The 18,968-nt window shown below is 38.3% G+C and overlaps 2 protein-coding genes and 1 pseudogene across 3 annotated transcripts in view; all 3 read left to right on the forward strand.

Moving 5' to 3' along the window:
* The window catches only part of LOC104414106 (pentatricopeptide repeat-containing protein At5g65560), a 58,009-nt gene that overhangs the window by 9,530 nt on the left and 29,511 nt on the right, over positions 1-18,968 (forward strand). Inside the window, exon 4 of one of the 2 annotated variants that reach the window (XM_018861231.2) lies at positions 333-448. The gene's annotated coding sequence lies outside the window, so the exon portion shown is untranslated. The remainder of the gene's footprint in view (positions 1-332; positions 449-18,968) is intronic. The other variant, XM_018861232.2, reaches the window with a different exon arrangement.
* LOC120287172 lies at positions 5,829-6,923 on the forward strand (annotated as a pseudogene).
* On the forward strand, positions 13,454-15,131 carry LOC104414108 (UDP-glycosyltransferase 91A1). The gene has a single exon (XM_010025127.3). It carries the CDS (start codon positions 13,505-13,507, stop codon positions 14,930-14,932), a length of 1,428 nt encoding a protein of 475 aa, XP_010023429.2. The 5' UTR covers positions 13,454-13,504; the 3' UTR covers positions 14,933-15,131.

Genomic DNA, 18,968 nt, shown 5'->3' on the forward strand with positions numbered 1-18,968 from the left:
TGACTTGAGTTATATATAACTTTTCAATCGATCGCTTAAATGTCACAGGTTTTTAAAAACGTTCACTACAAGTGCGATGCCACGTCGGATTTTCAACTTGAGTTAATGTTTTTAAATATTTTTGGCACTTAAATAATTAATTGAAAGTTATGGTACTCAAGTGAGCGTTTTTAAAAAAATTATGACACTTAAATAAGTATCGTACAAAAGTTATGCACTTATGGTATACTTATCCACTGTACTTGCCGATCTTTTAATAGACAATGTATAGCTTGAACTTTTTGTGGAAAGTTATTCATCTGTCTGTTTGTCATAATTGGCTTGTTTGCCAGGAAAGCTGCAGCTATCATCGATCTTGTCTGGCGCCTAAAAATGCTGATTTTGATGGAAATCTCATATCATGTGCTGGATGCAACCAATTCTTGCCCAGTTGAGCGCTTTTACTAAAGTGGGTTCACTTTCTTATATAATTTTTCAATGGCAACTTTCTTATATCTTAAATTATCTTTAAGCACATATGCACGCTCATATGCATGTTGCAGTCCTGACTAAGCTAGTATTCACGATGAGTGAGTTACTTATGATTACTGTTGATTCTATGCAGGGTTAATATGACTAGTATAATGTTTTAATGACTAGTACATGTTGTGATGATATATGTTTGAGCTAAACTAGTCTTCTAGTATTGTTGTTGATAAATTAACTGAATGGATTTCTTTCTCAACCATTTCGTGATAATGTCTAAAATAGATAATTTCAATAAAAGAAAATTGACTAGAATTGATAATTTTGGGCTTTTCATTAGGGGCATGTCTTTTTGACTAATATCAATCCTATAGTGCTTAATAGATTGTTATGCGCAAAGATGGCATCTCGATAGATGTTGGTCTACACTAATATTGCTTTCCCTACTGTGTCTGAGCTTCAATGGAGTGATGGACTGCACTATCAAAATGAGGGTATTTGAAGTGAGCAGCCACACTGTCAATGGCTCTTCATTGGGTAAATTAGTGATTAGGGGCTGTGTAGGGCATCCCTTTAAACTGCATTTGTGTGTATTGCTGTAATTGAGGGCTGTAAACTTTGGATTGGATATCCTGTCTCTTGAACTTTGAGCTTCCCATCTGTTGAATGACAAGTTACTTAGAATCCCAAATTTGCTTTTGCGCTTATGTTTTTCCACCTTTAAACTCGACTATTGAATAAATTAAATCCCCAATTTCTTAGTTTTCTTAAGTAGCTGGGTTAGGATGCCAAGTTCAGATTTGGCATTGACTCTTAATAGGAACTCTAAAGCCTTCTCAGCTGTCAAGTTTATCCGAATTCAATGTATTGGATCAGTTTTGAATGGCTTCTCTTAAAATATTGTTGAAGCATTTTCAGAATCCTTTTTAATACTGGATCAGAATATATGGTTGTCTTCCTTGATTATGATCAAGTTGGATTTGGTTTTTGATGAAAATTAAAAATCTGTGATAGGTTTACAACAAGTATGCTGCATCATCAAGGAAGAGGGGGAAGACCGGTCCCAAGCTACAATCACTTTGTACCATCCATCAACCTCATAAATTCTACTTCGTTTCCCCTTTGCATGCGCCTATGGGTCCTTATGAAGTCACTTATCCTTCATTTTGCCTTCACAGAACCACATATATGGCATTTTTACAGTTTAGGGTAGTTGCTATCTGTATGTGCCAACTCTGGGGATTTACATCATTGTCAATGAAAATAGAATGTGAGTGCAAATTTTCTTCGTTCAGTGATTCAAGAATCAATGTATTTCTTGACTCCTCTGTCATGTTTATGATACAGTTATCTCCTACAGAGTTTTACAGGCATGTCAAATATGAATTTTTCAGTCTAAATCTTAATTTTAGATTTTAAGACGATATACTGGATAGAAGGTTTAGTAGTCATTGTTTTTTGGCAAAAAGAAACAAAGAAAAAGAAAAAATTATGGTCGTTATCTTTTGATTGTCGAAGTTATGCCCTATTGGGGGAATATGGAATTGATCTTTTCACGAATGACTCGCAAGAGTGATGATATGTTGAGTCGTGTTGGGGAAGTTCAATAACCAACAAGAGTGCAAGAATGTAAAAAAGTACTGTCTTTTGCATTTTAATTGAACTTCGGACTTTTTACAACTTCAGTTCTAGGTTTATACATTTTTAAGGTCGTCAAATGTATTGCTTACACATTTTCTTAATTAATGTGCAATTCCTAAACTTTGTTGCTTCCTGTCAGGGACATAAAACTGCATATTTTTACTTGGTGTGTTGGATGATTACGATGGTGAGGCTAAAGTTTTCATAGAGAAATAGATGCATAAATCAAACTAGCAAGTACTACACCTCAATATGGACTGCTATACAACATGAAATTCCATCTTTAGATTAAGGGCCGTTCATTTCAAGGAAAATATTATGTTTTTGGAAAATATTTTCCAAGAAACCATTTTTTGAGAAAATGACTATTTTCTTACATTCGGCTGAAATTTGAAAATGGAGCGAAAAATATTTTTTCATTTTTTGTATATGATTTGAGTTTTTGGAAAAAAAAATATAAAAAAATCCTTTTAATTTTTTGATTGACTAAAAATATTTAATTTTAATACATATATTAAAAAAAATTAAAATGTTTTTGGTAAAAGGTAACAAATATATTTAAAAAAGGTCAAATGTACAAAAGATCATAGCATCAAAAAGCTTTCACTCAAGATGAGAAAATCATTATGAGTGGAAGGATGCCATGATATAAAAGCCACAAATGCAGCAACAAAGACAAAGACTGCACGGCATGAACAACCGGCTACAAGATACAAACACCTTAGCGAATGAGGAGAAAAGTCCAGCAGCTCCCTCAAGCATCGGCTAAAAAAATGGGCTGATTAAGGATCCCTAGTGAAGATAATAGGATCGATGCCCCAACTCCTTTGCAACCTTCTATTCCTGAAGTTATCATCAACATTTTTTAAGGTGCTAGTCCTATCTCTCACCACCTTGAAAAGATAGTTCTTCAAAGTCGGAACGATAAGGGGTTGATCTCTAAAGAGGATGCCATTCCTATTTTTCCAAATGATATGACAAAATGCACCAAAGGAAAAGTGAACAATGCTTTTAAAGAAGTCCTTGCCCATTAAGAAGGATGTGGCCCAACGGAGGTTTTCTTCCCAGGATCTATTTCGCCAAGGCAAATTGCATCTAGCCGCCCAAAAGAAAGCAATACCGGCCATAACAAAGCAATCAAAAAATAGGTGATCTATGGAATTAGGCATACCATTGCAAAATGCACATGATCCTCTCTCAATTCTACCATGGGACAATAATAGAGCTTGGGTGAGCAACCTGCGCTTGACAACAAGCCAAAGGTTAAGTTGTTACCTTGGCGTGATTACATTGTTCTAGATGAAGGCATGCCAATAGACAATGGTCCGCTTCCGCCTGATGGCTTCAAATTGAAATATTAATTATTATTATTTTTAAAAAATCAATTTTTTATTATTTTGAAATTTTCTTTTTTCTTTTCCTTCCTCCTCTTTCCTCCACCGCCACGTGCCTCGATGATGGCCTACTATCCAACGACCAACCAAGACGCGGATTGCCAGATCCAGTGAGTCATGAGCTCATCGGTAGCTTGCCCAATCAAGGCGAGCCTGAGCTCTACGACTCACCGACATCGGTGACCTCAAACCTCGCCCTCGCTGCATTTGGCCTTAGGCAAGGCTAGAGTTGGCTAGTGGCCGGTCGTTGGCCGCCGTTGTGGTTGTTGAAAGAAGAAAAAGAAAAAAAGAAAAAAAGAAAACATAAATTTAAAAAAAAAAAAATTTCCCTCACTTTTGAAGGTACTTTTTCAATAATGGAAGGTGTTTTTCTTTACTAGTTCATTTTCCATGAGATGAATGTTGGAAAATTCATAAAAAGTTTTCTTAAAAGTTATTTTCTATAAAATGAATAGAGCTCAAGTAAAAAGTAGTTTTCTTAAACGAAAACAAAATGGAACCTTAGTTGATATGTTAGAAAAATTAAGCTCTTATGTTCCTCAAGGTTTATTGAGAATAGGATGTGTGATGAGTTTTCAAATGTATTATGTATGGCTGCTGAATTATCTAAATTCCACGGTAGTTTGATAAGTTGATATAGTATGATGTGCTTTGACTTAACGTGAATGAATGCAGCTTTACTATGTTGAGCTTGATTTGGTTGATTTTTACACCTAATTCAATTTCATTTATGGTCTCTCATGACATTAGGTTGGCCGTTGAGTTGATCTGTCCTGCGTTCACGAGTTGTCTGGAGGCTGTTAAAAGAATGGCATTGGTTGTTCTGATCTAGTTTTAGTCTACCCAAGTCCACGTCGGACACATGCACTGGCTCTGATTGGAGTAGATAAATTGAGGCCTAGTTCATACCTGTATAAGATTGAATTTCCTAAGTCTCCATTATTTTTAGAGGTAAATTTCTATATAGATAGATTATTCACATTCGACTTAAAGTTCGTATATTCATTACTAAAGTGACGATAAGCGGATCTACCTTGGTAAGTTACTAATTTCAGTAGTAATTTACTATTTTCACCTCCAAATTTGTTTTATTGACTTATGAATTGCTAAATAAAGTTGATAGTCTACTCTTGTATTTGACATTCGTAAGTTGCTAACATTTTGCGTTAACTAAATAACAATTAAACGAGTTTATCAACATGGTTTAGAATTCACTGAAGTTCGTATTTTCCTTTCTTTGCTTGCATTCGTTAGGAGAAAGGAACCTGCCGCCCATGAACTCAATCATTTTGCAGCACTATTTAATGGACGGACAAAACATTGATGACATAAAACGTTCTCCATAAGAAGACATAGCAACAATGAACTTCTAACCTCAGCGAATCATCTCACAGACACTAAAAAAAGTTCACTAACTCCTATCAACATGAAGACGAACTCACATTGACAAGCTAAGTAGTCTTTGAAAATAATGTAGCATTGCAGACGGCATTGGCGAGAAAAGTTTCACGTCTCCTGCTCCATTTATGTAACTTCAGAGTCTTATAAGTTCCCCATGAATTTTGGTGTATAGACAATGGCCGATACAAATGATAATCTCCACATATTGATGCTTCCATGATTGCCTTTTGGCATCAGGAAACATGATGCCATAAATGAGGAAAAATTTATCAAAAAAGTCCTAAATCTATTAATCTAATCAATCATATATATATTTACCAATTCAGTTTTGAATATTTTGTAATTGTATTAATTCAATTCATCTAACTAAATTTGGCCGGCTAGCATTGATGTGAATGTTGACCTCCTTCCTCTTGCTCTGGTGACCAATCAAAGGAGAGGGCCAGTCATTAGACTAACGTGGCCTACTAGTGGTAAGCTCGCCTAGCCACTAGCGAAGGCGATGCGAGCATCGCTAGATTTAGGCAAGGTTGGCCTCGCCCAGCGACGATGAGGCTAGCTCGCCACTGGCCGGTTGCGTCAGTCCGGCGATCGACCCTCCCCTTTGGCCGGTCATCAGAGAAGAGGAAGAAGGAGGGAGGAGGGAAAAAAGAGAGGAAAAAGAATAGAAAAATAAAATATTATTTGGTCACCAATAATAATAATAAATATTATTAAAAAAATTCGAAAAAATAAAATATTGTTAAAAAATTGTCCACTGGCACCAGCCAGCGTCCATGACAATGACAGTCCGTCAAATTTAGTTGGATGATTGAATTGACATAATTATAAATGGTTTAGAATTCAATTAGCTAAAATAAAATGTTTATGATTGATTTGGAAAAATTGTAATATAGTTAAGAGTATTTAAATAATTTTCCCCCATAAATGGAGCTGGCCAAGTGGATCGCCGGGAAGGGTCAACGGATGTCCTTTCTATCGGCCCCAACAAACACAGATCGCCTCCCGAAGCTCCCTCCGAAGCTCCCTCCGAACCTTGCTCCTATCATCGGCTTCATGAAGCTCCCCTTACAGCAAGTTCCAGTTCCTCAAGAAGGCTTACGACATGCTCCAATAACCCGTAGCCCAGTTTCTCAAATCTTCGGATCCCGATTGGGCTGGCCCAATCGCTTCTAGGCTCGGTGTGAGGAGTGTTTCCTTCGTTATTCTCAATGCTGCCAGCTTGGGTTTCCTCGGGCCAACATGGGCTTCAAAGTTATGACATTATAGCCAGTTATGAGTTCCAACGCGACTGGTTAAGTCTCCTCAAGGATTATCCATGGCAAGCCAGTCTTCCCTGTTAAGCAACTTCTCCCGAGTGATCCTGAGACGCAAGGCGAAACCGACATGTGGCGGCCGATCAAGGAATGGCTCGATGCGCAAAGGAAAGGTACCATGGTATACGTGGCATTCGGGAGAGAGGCCAAACCAAGCCAGATCGAACTGACCGAGATTGCCTTAGGGCTAGAGCTTTCGGGGTTACCGTTTCTCTGGGCTCGGCTCAGCCGACACCAAGTCGGTCGTGTTGCCGGACGGTTTTGAGGAGCGAGTCAAAGGGCGTGACATGCATTGCAAGAGCTGGGTGCTGCAGCTCAAGATACTCACACACAACTCAGTCGGTGGGTTCTTCACTCATGTCGGGTGGAGTTCAGTGGTGGAGGCACTAAGCTCGAGAGAGCCCTAATACTTTTCGCATTCTTGGCAGATCAAGGACTGAATGCGAGGCTCTTGGAGGAGAGACAGATCAGGTATTTGATACCAAGAAATGTGTCCGATGGGTCGGTCGCGAGGTAATCAGTGGCCGAGTCGGTGAGGCTGGTGATGGTGGGAAGTGGCGGGAAGGCTTTACCGAGAAAAAGCAAAGGAGATGAGGCCTATTTTTGGGAACAGGACATCGGAGTATGTTATGTCGACAACCTTCATAACTATTTGAAGGAACACAGGCCTGTGAAATACCTACAATCAAAGGGGATTACAATATAAGGTAAGGAATATCTAGCGCTTCTGCTTAGTTATTCAATGTTTGGCGAGACTAGGTGTGCGCTTTCGTGAGAGAATTTTAAGGAGAAAGTAGTTTGTGCATCGAACGATTGACGAGGTACAATCAACCAACAGTACATGTTATGGGTATATTCTCCACATAATTTTGCATTTAAAATTTTGAAATCCTTACTTCTGATTGACTTGCATCTCCAAAACGTCATGTGACATAACTTGTAAACAAAACACCTTTTAATTAGGACTTCGAAAATTCTCTGCCAAATAGTTTCTTGAGCAGCACAATTATTTTTCGAGGGACGGATATTGATACCGGAGGAGTTGGAGATTTAAATATCAACTCAAATGCGATAATGAAAATGCTCGCCGGAAAAAGCTAAAGTGACTGCACCGTTACTCTGTCCGGAGTAACGGTGCAATCTCCACCCTGCATTTTCTCAAGGAAACCGGATGACTTTTTTGTCCGGTTTCCTTGGGAAATCAAAATCCCAGTAGTGGGAATTTGATCCCCATAAATCATTCTTTTTCTGCTAAAAGTAAGTTTAAAAGAAAAAAAAAACTGAAAACCTTAATGAACAATATTCAATTTGATTTCCAAAAATGATTGTGAGGACACGATATGATATTCGGTGACAACGGTTTTGGGAACGACCATCTCGCCAATTAACATGGAGAAGTGTAGTTTTGGCGATAATTTCTAAAGCATATGAATAGGCTATGAAATGATGGTGGGATGCGATGACTCTTCGGCCGAAAGCATTTTATGTAGAGAGATAAACGTATCAAGGTAATGAAATTACTCTGGTGAAAAATCAAGTCCATGGCTAACCTTTCAATTAAAAAAAAAAAAGACCGGAAAAAATTGAAAGTCCATTCCATCTATATTACTTTTATGTTGGATATCTAATATTATTTATCTATGACTTCATGTCATTTGTTTTATTTTGGACCCATGCCCGACCATCTAATTGTAGTCAATTACACCATGGATTTCCTTTTCTTGAGCGATGTCATTGGATTGAATAACGCTCGGGTGACGGTCTGTTACTTTTTAAAAGAATGATGGTGCCTTTTGCACCACTAATTTCCCTTGAGGCAACTAGTTAACAAGTTTAATCGGTTCCCAAACGTTAAGGTAGAAGACATGAGAAAAAGGTATACATATCATCCAGGTTAAACACATTAAGTCATTCTACAGTTCTTATTCTCTCACTTTGAGTCGCTTTGTTTCATCAACTATTTAACGTTGCTAGAAAGTATATTTTTTCTAGAGAAATTATTTTTAAGAGATATGATTTAAATTTTCTTATGCCGTCAACCTTCATTAGCACCTCTAGATTTTGGAACTTTGGACCTTAGTACTAGGCTTGAAATCTTGCCTGTGGCAAGCGAGATTTGCAACACCCTTACCCAAACCAATTGAAGCTCGGCCGATGACCTTAGTGCTAGGCTTGAAATCTCAATGCTCGGAAATTATAGGTGAAGCTCACCCAATCCCTTTCGTGGATTACTAGTATCTACAATTGAATAATTTATCTTAACGTCCATGCTAACACAACTCTTGTCAATAAAATAGTGTCGGACAAATTCCTTCATTTGAAAAATATTAGAAGATATCGGTTTAATCAACTTTATTTCAAGATGAAATAAATATGTTGACAGATTACTACTAATTCTACGTTAGATAACTTTTATTTTTGTTCAAGAAATTAAGAGAGATTGGTACATTTCTTTTTAGAAAGAAAGATTAATTTGAATTTAATGTGTAAAGGAAAGAACTTTTGTTTTTGTGTATACACAAAAAATAAAAGGGAAAAAGCCATGAAAAACCTTGAACTTTGCCCAAAATGACACATTTACCCCAATTTTTTTTTTTTTGGTGATGTGAAAAATCCGAACTTTGCCAACCCCTAACACATTTACCCCAAACTTTTTTTTTGTGACACAAAAAACCCTGAACTTTTGTTATATGACACATTTACCCCAAAATTATAGGGCATTTTGGTCTTTTCATTTTTCATTTATTATATTTTTTTTTCTTCTCTCTTCCCTCCGCCGGCTGGCCGGGGGAGGGAAGTCGGCGTTCGGCAAGGGCTACCCTCGCTGGCGTCGAGTGAGGGTCACCCTCGTCGGCGTTGGGCTAGGGTGGCTCTCACTAGCGTTGGGCGAGGATGGCAGGGGCGAGGGCCGCCCTCACCTGTGTCGGGCGAGGGTGTCCCTGCCCTCGCCTGCGTTTGGCGAGGATGACCCTCGCTAGATCTGGCAAGGGGTGCCCTCGCCGGTGTCGGGTGACCCTTGCCGGCTGCTGAAGGAAAGAAGAAAAAAAAAAGAAAAAGGAAAAAATAGAATAAAAAGACAAAAATGCCCTTGATGGGGGTAAATGTGTCACGATTTGAAAAGTTTGGGGCTTTTTACGTCACAAAAAAAAGTTTGAAGTAAATGTGTCGCTCTGGGCAAAGTTCAGGATTTTTCGTGGCTTTTTCCCAAAATAAAAATAAAAAAGAAATCAAAGTTAAAAATCTACTATTTTTGTAGAGCATAATTAACTTCTGTTTTCAGTGAAATGCCGGTTGTCCTTTCCATCTAAACTGAAATGTGTGGCTGCCCTTGCACCGTTATTCAATCAAAATAACCGTACGGTTATATTAGCAACGTCCGATGCTCGCCACCCGTTGAATCCATTTCGGAATATGGCAAATGCAACTCACGCTTACAGTAATTCACTGAAGAGGTAGAGAGGGAAACTTCAATCAAGGAGCTAAAATCCAAAACCTCATTAAAATACTCACTCACCCTCTAGGAAACATAGAATAATTTATATAGACTTGACTTGGCACAACCTCCTAGCATATCTCCAGATGCCATAATATCCAAGACTAAATCAACAATCCTTAAACGAGATATAGAAAAATAAATAAATAAATAAATTGACTCTTGACACTACTCCAGAAATAAAAACATTAGATTGGAATCGGCATTTTCAACCATATATTATTTGACCATATTGAAGCACAAAGCCCTTCAAAATATCTAAACAAAGTGATCCTTATAGGTGGACTTTAACCTTTACGTTTGCATTGAGTGTTGGAGGAGGCTCTCGCTCCCCACTGACATTTTGTGGGGTGAGGCAATACCAGTCCAATACCTTGAATCCATGTATTTTTCCTGTTGAAATATAATATGCGAAAACAATGAAATCTTGCAATTTACGTTAATGTAAAGTTACCAAAAAACTAAACGAGAAATAATTAGATATAAAAAATTTATATGATTCGGTCCGAATATCAGTACCTACGTCTACGGAGAGAGCCAATAGCAAATAATCCACTATAATCGGAGAATCGGAGTTTATAATCGCTCACACATTTGAGTGTTTTCCACATTTAGATTTAACCCCAAACCCAAAGTATTTATAAATAAACAACTTACTTGGACATAAAATCACGTTACAAAAATTACCGCATGTTCAAACTCAAGCAAAATGTTCTATGTACTCCGCACACAATAAAACCCGTTTGCTTGTTCTTCTTTCGTACGGTTCGTTGTTTTTCTTTTTCTTGTGTGCGGCACACCTCAAAGAAAGAATCCACGTTCGATTTTATATGCGTGCCCAACAAAGTCAACATATTTGACTTAGGCCCACCTAACTTTAACTTCAACGTGGAATAGGCTTTTACAGGGAAGAAAGAAATCCTTGCTTTTCTTTTACACAGATTCTGTTGAAAAAAAGATAACTTCTACTTTTGAATAAAGATAAATAAAGATAATAAAATATGTGAGTCATTTTTTGTCTTGTAGCTACACATGATATCTTCCTTACTTATTTTGCACATCCGAAAGAAAGTCCAATAAGAAGAAATATTTCTTCATTCGATTTGTAATCCGCTTGAGAAAATCTTCCTCAACAAAATTCGGTTTAACAAATCAGTATCCGAATTCAAACTTGAAACATTAATTTAATAATTTTCCACATTGGCTCGATATTTGAAGCCAAGTTATAGTGCTCATCAACGTGCCACTCTCCCAACGCATCAAAGGGCGCTCACTCTCCACAGACGCTAATAGAGCTCAAGCAGAGCTTGAGCTTCATCAAAGAAATAGACTTAGTCATCATGTCTACTAGGTTATCTGCTGTAACAATCTTTTAGCTGAGACATCTCGGATCAAGTGGTATCTGATGTTTTTCACTACAAAAGTTAGTGCTATGTACTCTGTCTCAATTGAAGACAAGGCAATGTGATCCTGTAAGGACGCTTTCCAACCAACTGCACCACCTACTAGTATAAACACGTATCCTACTAAAGATCCGCAATCATCCAAATCATCGGCGTGATCCGAATTCACAAAACTAGTGGTCTTACTGCCATTTCTATCTATCCAATACACCATACCCACATCTATTGTCCATTTCAAATATCTGAGAATCCACTTCATAACTTCCCAATAAGTTTTACGAGGATACTTCATATAACGACTAACTATGCTCATAGCTTATGAAAAATCAGGTCTAGTACTTACCATATCATACATAATACTACTCACAGCACTAGACAAAGAAACATAGGACATATGCTCCTTCCCCTCCTTAGTCTACAATGATAATTTATCTGAAATTTTAAAATGCTTCATTAAAGGTTTACTTACAGATTTTGCCAACTGCATATTAAAATGTGCCATGATCTTCTTAATATATTTCTTCTGAGATAGATATAAAACTCATGTAGTCCTGTCATGTAAAATCTTCATACCCAATATTTTCTTTGCAGCACTTAAATCTTTCATCTCAAATTCAGCATTTAACTGCATCTTCAATACATCAATATCAAACATATTCTTAGCTGCTATCAGCATATCATCAACATATAAAAGTAGATAAATAAAAAAACCATCATCCAATCTCCTAAAGTAAACGCAGCTATCTATTTGACTTTTCGAGTAGTCTTGACTAGCCATGAAAATATAAAAAAGCTTATACTAGTGTCTAAAAGACTATTTTAGCCCATATAAAGATTTATTCAATAAGTAAAAATGATCTTCCTTACCTGGAATAACAAATCCCTTTGGCTACCTTATATAAATTTGCTCCTTCAACTCACCGTGAATGCAGTTTTTACATTTAGTTGCTCTAACTTAAGATCCTACAAAGCAACTGAGGTAAGTAAAACACGAATTGAAGTATGTCTTACCACATGAGAGAACACTTCATTGTAGTCAATGCTCTCGCATTGTGTATATCCCTTTGCTACAAGTCTCTCCTTATACCTCCATGCCTTGACATTGGGAATGCCCTCTTTCCATTTAAAAACTCATTTACTTCCGACAATCTTTTGATTTTTGGATATTTTGATTAGCCCCCACGTCTAATTTTGATGGAGTGATTTCATCTCTTCGCTCATAACTCCTAATCATTGTAACGACTCAAAACTAGCCATCGTCTTAAAGTAAGATGAAAGCTCATCTATCTCCACCTTATCACCCACAATCAATGCATAAGCAATATTTGTATAACCATAATGTACCGGTGATTTAATTTGCTTTCTCTATTTATCTACGGCTATAGTGTGATGTAGTTGTGCTGATTGTCCACTATCACCAACTTCAGGAACTACAGCCTCATCTGTAGTCTCAACTTCTGTTACTTTAGCGGTCTCTAGAGACTTCACCTGAAGCTCCACCTCACTAATGACACTATGATCTGTATTTTCTGCTGGTTGTGTCTCAAAACTTTTCTATTGAAGTATTGCAATATTGTCAAAGATCACATCTCTATTGATTAGAAAACCGGGTAATTTGATATTAGTGCACCATAGCCAGTAGCCTTTCACCCAATGTGCATAACCCAAAAATATGCACTTTTTCGCCATCAACTTAAGCTTACCATTACTCGCATGAGCATATATAGAAAATCCGAATATACATAATCCGGAGTAATCAATAGGTTTCTCCGACCATACTTTCTCATAAGTTTTCTACTCAATAGCAGATAATGGAGATCGATTAACTAAGAAACATGTCATGTTCACTATTTCGGCCAACAATATGCATAGTTTATGATTTTTTATATCACAAAAAAAAATCAGGTAATATATCATAGTGGGTATAGTTTGAGGTTGTATTATGGCTTTTTGTCTAAATTATTTGGCCGACGCAAAAAAATCCAGGTTCAACTAACAGTCAATCGTCTGATAGTCAATGGGTAAGCTGAATCGGGAAGGAGAGATGAGAGATCAACAACCAATCAGATCCTGGAATTTCATGGTCGAAGGAGGACAGGATCGTTGCTATATTCCCAAAGTACGATTCTTTATTCGCGAAGGTCGTGTTCTTCGCACAATGATTGAGGGGACCAACTGGCGAACACCGGCCACATGAGACGTCTAGATGATGTGGTTAATAAGAAAATCTGGCCAAAGAAGGCAACAGACGTCATGGATGAGGAAAATTTCACGACTTATGAGCTCTACTTTTATAGACGGCACGGTCTTATATATACTCAACACACTTTGTAAATGCCCTCTAGAGCGATCCAGCTTGAGCTCCCCACGGATTTTTTTTTCTATAGCGCGATGGCCGATACACATGACAATCTCCACATAGTGATGCTTCCATGGTTGGCCTTTGGCCACATGACACCATACTTGGAGCTAGCCAAGTTAATGGCCGGAAAGGGTCACCGGATATCGTTCTTGTCGGCCCCAAGAAACATAGATCGCCTCCCGAAACCCACTCCAGACCTCACCCCTCTCATCAGCTTCGTGAAGCTCCCCTTACCGGCCATTGAACACTTGCCAGAGGGTGCCGAAGCAACCAGCGACCTACCTTACGACAAAATCCAGTACCTCAAGAAGGCTTACGACATGCTCCAAGAACCCGTGGCTCGGTTCCTCGAATCATCGGATCCCGATTGGATCATGTATGATTTTGCTCCGTATTGGGCCGGCTCGATCGCTTCTAGGCTTGGCATAAGGAGTGTTTTCTTCACTATTTTGATTGGTGCCGGCTTGGGCTTCATTGGGCCATCACAGGATTCAAAGGGGGGAGACTACCGGAAAACCCCGGAGGATTTCACCAGGCCCCCCAAGTGGGTTCCGTTCCCAACCAAGGTCGCATTCCACCACTTTGAGATCAAGAAGATTTTTGATTCGGTCACGGGCAACGCATCGGGCGTCACAGATTTATATCGGCTGAAGGCAAGCCAAGAAAACTGTGACATAATAGCACTTAGAAGCAGTTATGAGGTCGAACCCGAATGGTTAACCCTCCTCAAGGACGTCTACGCCAAACCGGTCTTCCCTGTAGGGCAACTTCCCCCAGGCGATCCCGACTCCCGAGGCGAAACCGAAACATGGCGGTTGATCAAGGAATGGCTTGATGCACAAAAGAACGGTACCGTGGTGTACGTGGCATTTGGCAGCGAGTCCAAACCAACTCAAACCGAATTGACCGAGATTGCCCTAGGGCTAGAGCTTTCGGGGTTACCATTTTTCTGGGTACTCAAGACTCGGCTCGGCTCGGCCGACAGTGAGTTGATCATGTTGCCGGACGGTTTTGAGGAGCGTGTCAAAGGGCGTGGCGTGGTTTGGGATAGTTGGGTGCCGCAGCTCAAGATACTCGCGCACAACTCGGTGGGCGGGTTCTTGACTCATGGTGGGTGGAATTCGGCGGTGGAGGCACTAAGCTTCGAGAGAGCCCTAATACTTTTCACATTCTTGGCAGATCAAGGACTAAATGCAAGGCTATTGGAGGAGAGACAGATTGGGTATTCGATACCAAGAAATGAGTCGGATGGGTCGGTCACAAGGCAGTCTGTGGCTGAGTCGCTCAGGATGGTGATGGTGGAAGAAAAGGGCAGGGTTTACCGAGAGAAAGCGAAGGAGATGAGGCCTATTTTTGAGGATAAGGACATCCAAGAACGTTATGTCAACAACCTTCTCAACTATCTGAAGGACCACAGGCCTGTGAAACACCCAAAATCAAAGGGGATCATAATATGAGGCAAGAAGTTATGACGTGGTTCAAGTGTCCTTAGGAATGTCTGGTGCTTCTGCTGAGTTTTTCAATGTTTTGCAACAAAGGTGATTTGCTTTGTGAGTGAAACTACGATGTGTTCTTTCATTACGTCAAGGAGAAAGTGATTTATGTATCAATCGCTCAATGGACAAAGCATAATTGATCAATAATCACATTGTTTGCAATCCAAAAACTACAAGTTTGAATTTTGAAATCTCTTACTTTTGATTGACTTGCTTCTCATATATCAATGTCATGCCTACAAAGAATACCTTCTTCTAATTAGGACTTTGGGTATTCTTTGCCAAATAGTTTCCATGAGCAGCACAACTATTCTTCTAATGACATAGATTGATACTGGAGGAGTAAGAGATTTTAAAGTCAACACAAATGCGACAACTAAAATGCTCACCACCTATTGAATTCACCTCAGGATATGAAAAACGTTAGTCAACGTTTAAAGGAATTCACCAAAGAGGTAAAGAGTTAAGTTAAAACGGTAATCAAACAGTTCAATTCCAAAGTACCGTTAAAAACCTTCAGTGAACCTTACAGGATTTTATATAGACTTAACTTGAAACAACACTCGTAGGCATGTCTCAATACTCTTATAATATTAGTTTCCCAGACAAGAACAATCCTTATACAATATATAATAGAAAATTGACTCTTGATTGGACTAGACATTCGTTAGATTGGACTCAATAAAAAATTCATTAGTGATGCTTCCATCGCTGGCCTTTGTCCACATGATGCCAGCCAAGTGGATCACCAAAAAGCGTTACCAGATACCATTCATATCAAAGCCCAGGAACATAAATTCGTTACAAACGAGACTTTGACAAAGAATAAGGCACTAAAAATTTTAAAACTTATCACAAAACTGCAATTTGTCTTAAAACTTGTGAAAAGTGTAATGAAATCTTGAAACTTCTCAAATTAGTGCGATTGAGTCCTTCCATTAACTCTGTCAAACTTACCTAACAAAAAATGTTGAAGTGGCTTATTTTAATCATTTCTCTCTCTTATGCAACAATTAGTCTAAGTAAAAATATCCACATATGCAAAAGCACGTCGCTTTGTATAATTTACTTATCCAAAACGATGTCTCTCCCTCTTCATAGTCAAACTTTGTCCCCTTCCTTCCCCAATTGAGGACACGCTTCGAACGTGAAGCCCCAAACTCAACATCGTCTCTGGAACATCTCTTCTTCTTCCCAAATTGAAGTCTTCTGACCTAACCTCCAAGCTCAACGTTGTCTCCCTCTCTGAACGAAATTAACACTCGTCTCCTTTTGAACCCTAAGCCCCAAATCAAGTTGATGATTTGGACTTCTCTTGTTCAGTTGGCATTGGGCATTTGTCCTAACCGACTTCTACTAAAGTCATGCAAGTACAATTTCTAATACTAAAATTATGGCCAACGTTGCCTCACAAAAACTATCCATCTCTACTTTTGATGGGAACAGCTATGACTATTGGACCATTTTGATGGATCAAGACATATGGGCCATTGTTAAAGAAATATATAAAAGACTTGAAAGAAGATGCAAGTGTTTCAGTATTGTAACTACAAAAGGATGCAATGGCTCTTGCAGCAAACACCGCAACCAAAAAAGGAAAGTTTGGGACACATTATAAGTTAAATTTCAAGGAAAGTTTTGGACATTATGAAACATGCTTGGAGTATGACATAAATTAGGGAAGTGTTATAATTTTTGTACAATACTAACTTTGGTGTCAAAACTTTTCGTCAAATCATTTAAATATTATTTAATAAAAATCACTTAAATGTTAACTTCAATTCAAGATTCTGGAAATCTGAATATTTTATCAATTTCCTTGATCAACGTGCCTAGTTAGCATTAATAGCCCTAAACAATGTTGTATAAATATTATGCTCAAATAGAAACCTAATTCAAACAAATCAAGCTAGTTCCCTAAAAATTTTCAAACCCCAATTCAGAAACCCCGAAATTAAGAGCTATATTTTGCAATGGAGAGCGGAAGCCGCACAAGTGGCTCAAATTCATTTCAGCAAGCAATAGGTTTGTTTCAATGTGGACAAAACACTCACCTTTTCCCTTATGCAAGATTCCTCCCTCGGGCACGAAGCCCCAATTTCTTTCCTTTAAGCACCAAGCCCTAATTCTTCCCTTCGACCACATGCCCTAATTATTTCTATCGCCGGTCGAGCGAGTGAAAGAAGATGACGATGGTCGAGTAACCAAGTGAGACAGAGACGACATGCAAGCAAGCGAGGGTGACCAGCGACTTCGAAGAGTGAGCGTGAAGTCAAGGAAAAGACAACGGTCAGGGATAGAAGTTTAAATTGTCACTGTTTTTAAAGCAAAAACAAAATTATGGTCGTATTCTTTATGTCCTATTAGGGTGAATGTGGAATCCATCTTTCTGCAAATGACTATAACGCTGAGTCGTGTTGGTGAAGTTAAGAATAACCAAGAGTACGAGAATACAAAAAGTATTGCTTTCTTTTGTTTTTTAACCTTTCTTGAGCTTGAACTTTTTCCAACTTCAGTTCTAGGTTTATATATTTCTGGGGTAGTAAGATGTACCGCTTTCACATTTTTTTTTTAATTAATTTGCAATTTTCTAATAACTTGTTAGTCGCAAGATTATATACTTGACTCTTGGACCATGTCGTCATGTCCTGTCTGTGACATAACTGCACATTGTCCTTCATGTGTTTATGCATTAGATTTGCTGACAATAATGATGAAGCTAAATTTTCATAGAGAAATAGATACATTACTCGAACTAGTGAGTACCACACCTCATTATTATTGAAAGGGACACAATGTATAGACCTGAATTTCCGACTTTAGATTAAGCGAAAAGTACTTTTCTTAAACTAGAACAAAAATACCTTCGTTGATATATTAAAATTAAATTAGCTATATCCCATCGTAGTTTGATTAAGCGTTAGACTACGGTGCACTTTGACTTTGTTGAAGTTTTGAACGATTTTTCTAGAAAAGCCTAGTAGACTCTACAAGCTTCTAGACTAATGCGTGGTGGTTGAAGATTGTGGCCAAGGATAAAAACAAGAAGAAAATCTAACCGGAGCCTATAAGTAGGCTTGGATGCTCGTTCATGTGTTCACAAGAAATCAACCAGAAAAAGCTACAAACACACGTGCGCACACTTTAATATCAACGTTTATTCCATATACTAACACCAGAAACTAAGGGCGTGCATGTTTTATGTTCTTTTTTCTTGTTTATGAATAAAATTTTGTTTTTTTGTTCCCGGGAACAAAAAAAGAACAGAAACGCATTTATTTGCGTTTTTGTTCAAAATCTGTTTTTTTGTTCCCGGAACAAAATTGGAATGGAAATAAGAAACAAAAAAAAATTGTTTTTTTGTTTCAGAAACACTTTGAAGAATAATTTTCTCTCTCATTTCTTTTCTTCTCTTTCTTTTCTTCATCTTTTCTTCTTCTTTTTCTTTGGCCGAGGCCGGCGACCTCGCCGGAGCGTCGCCGGCCCGGCGAGGCTCGGCCTCGCCGCGCCGGGGAGGCTCGGCCTCGTCGGGGCCGGTGAGCCTCGCCGTGGCTGGGCAAGGCTGCCGGCCCCGTCGGCCGGTTTGCCCAGCCTCGGCATGGCCGTCGGCCGATCGCCGGCCTCGGCATGGCCGGCGACCGGTCAAAAGAAGAAAAAAAAAAAAAAAAAAGAAAGGAAAAAAAGGAAAAATATTTAAAAATATTAAAACATTAAAAGAAACAAAAAAAAATAAAATATCAAATATAAAAATATTAAAACATTAAAAGAAACAAAAATAATATAAATATACCAAACGTGTTTCTATTCATTTTTTATTCCCATAATAAGTTTACCAAACGCGTCTTTCTGATAAAAAATTGTTCCCTGCAACAGAAATAGTTTTTTCTATTTTTGTTTTCCGGAACAATTTTTGAACAGAAACACAAACAAACGCACCTTAACAGACTTGCAATGAATGAATGCGACTTTACTATCTTAAGCTCTAATTGATTTGTAT

The sequence above is a fragment of the Eucalyptus grandis genome, chromosome 8 (genome assembly GCF_016545825.1).
Source record: "Eucalyptus grandis isolate ANBG69807.140 chromosome 8, ASM1654582v1, whole genome shotgun sequence".
Lineage (NCBI taxonomy): Eukaryota > Viridiplantae > Streptophyta > Magnoliopsida > Myrtales > Myrtaceae > Eucalyptus > Eucalyptus grandis.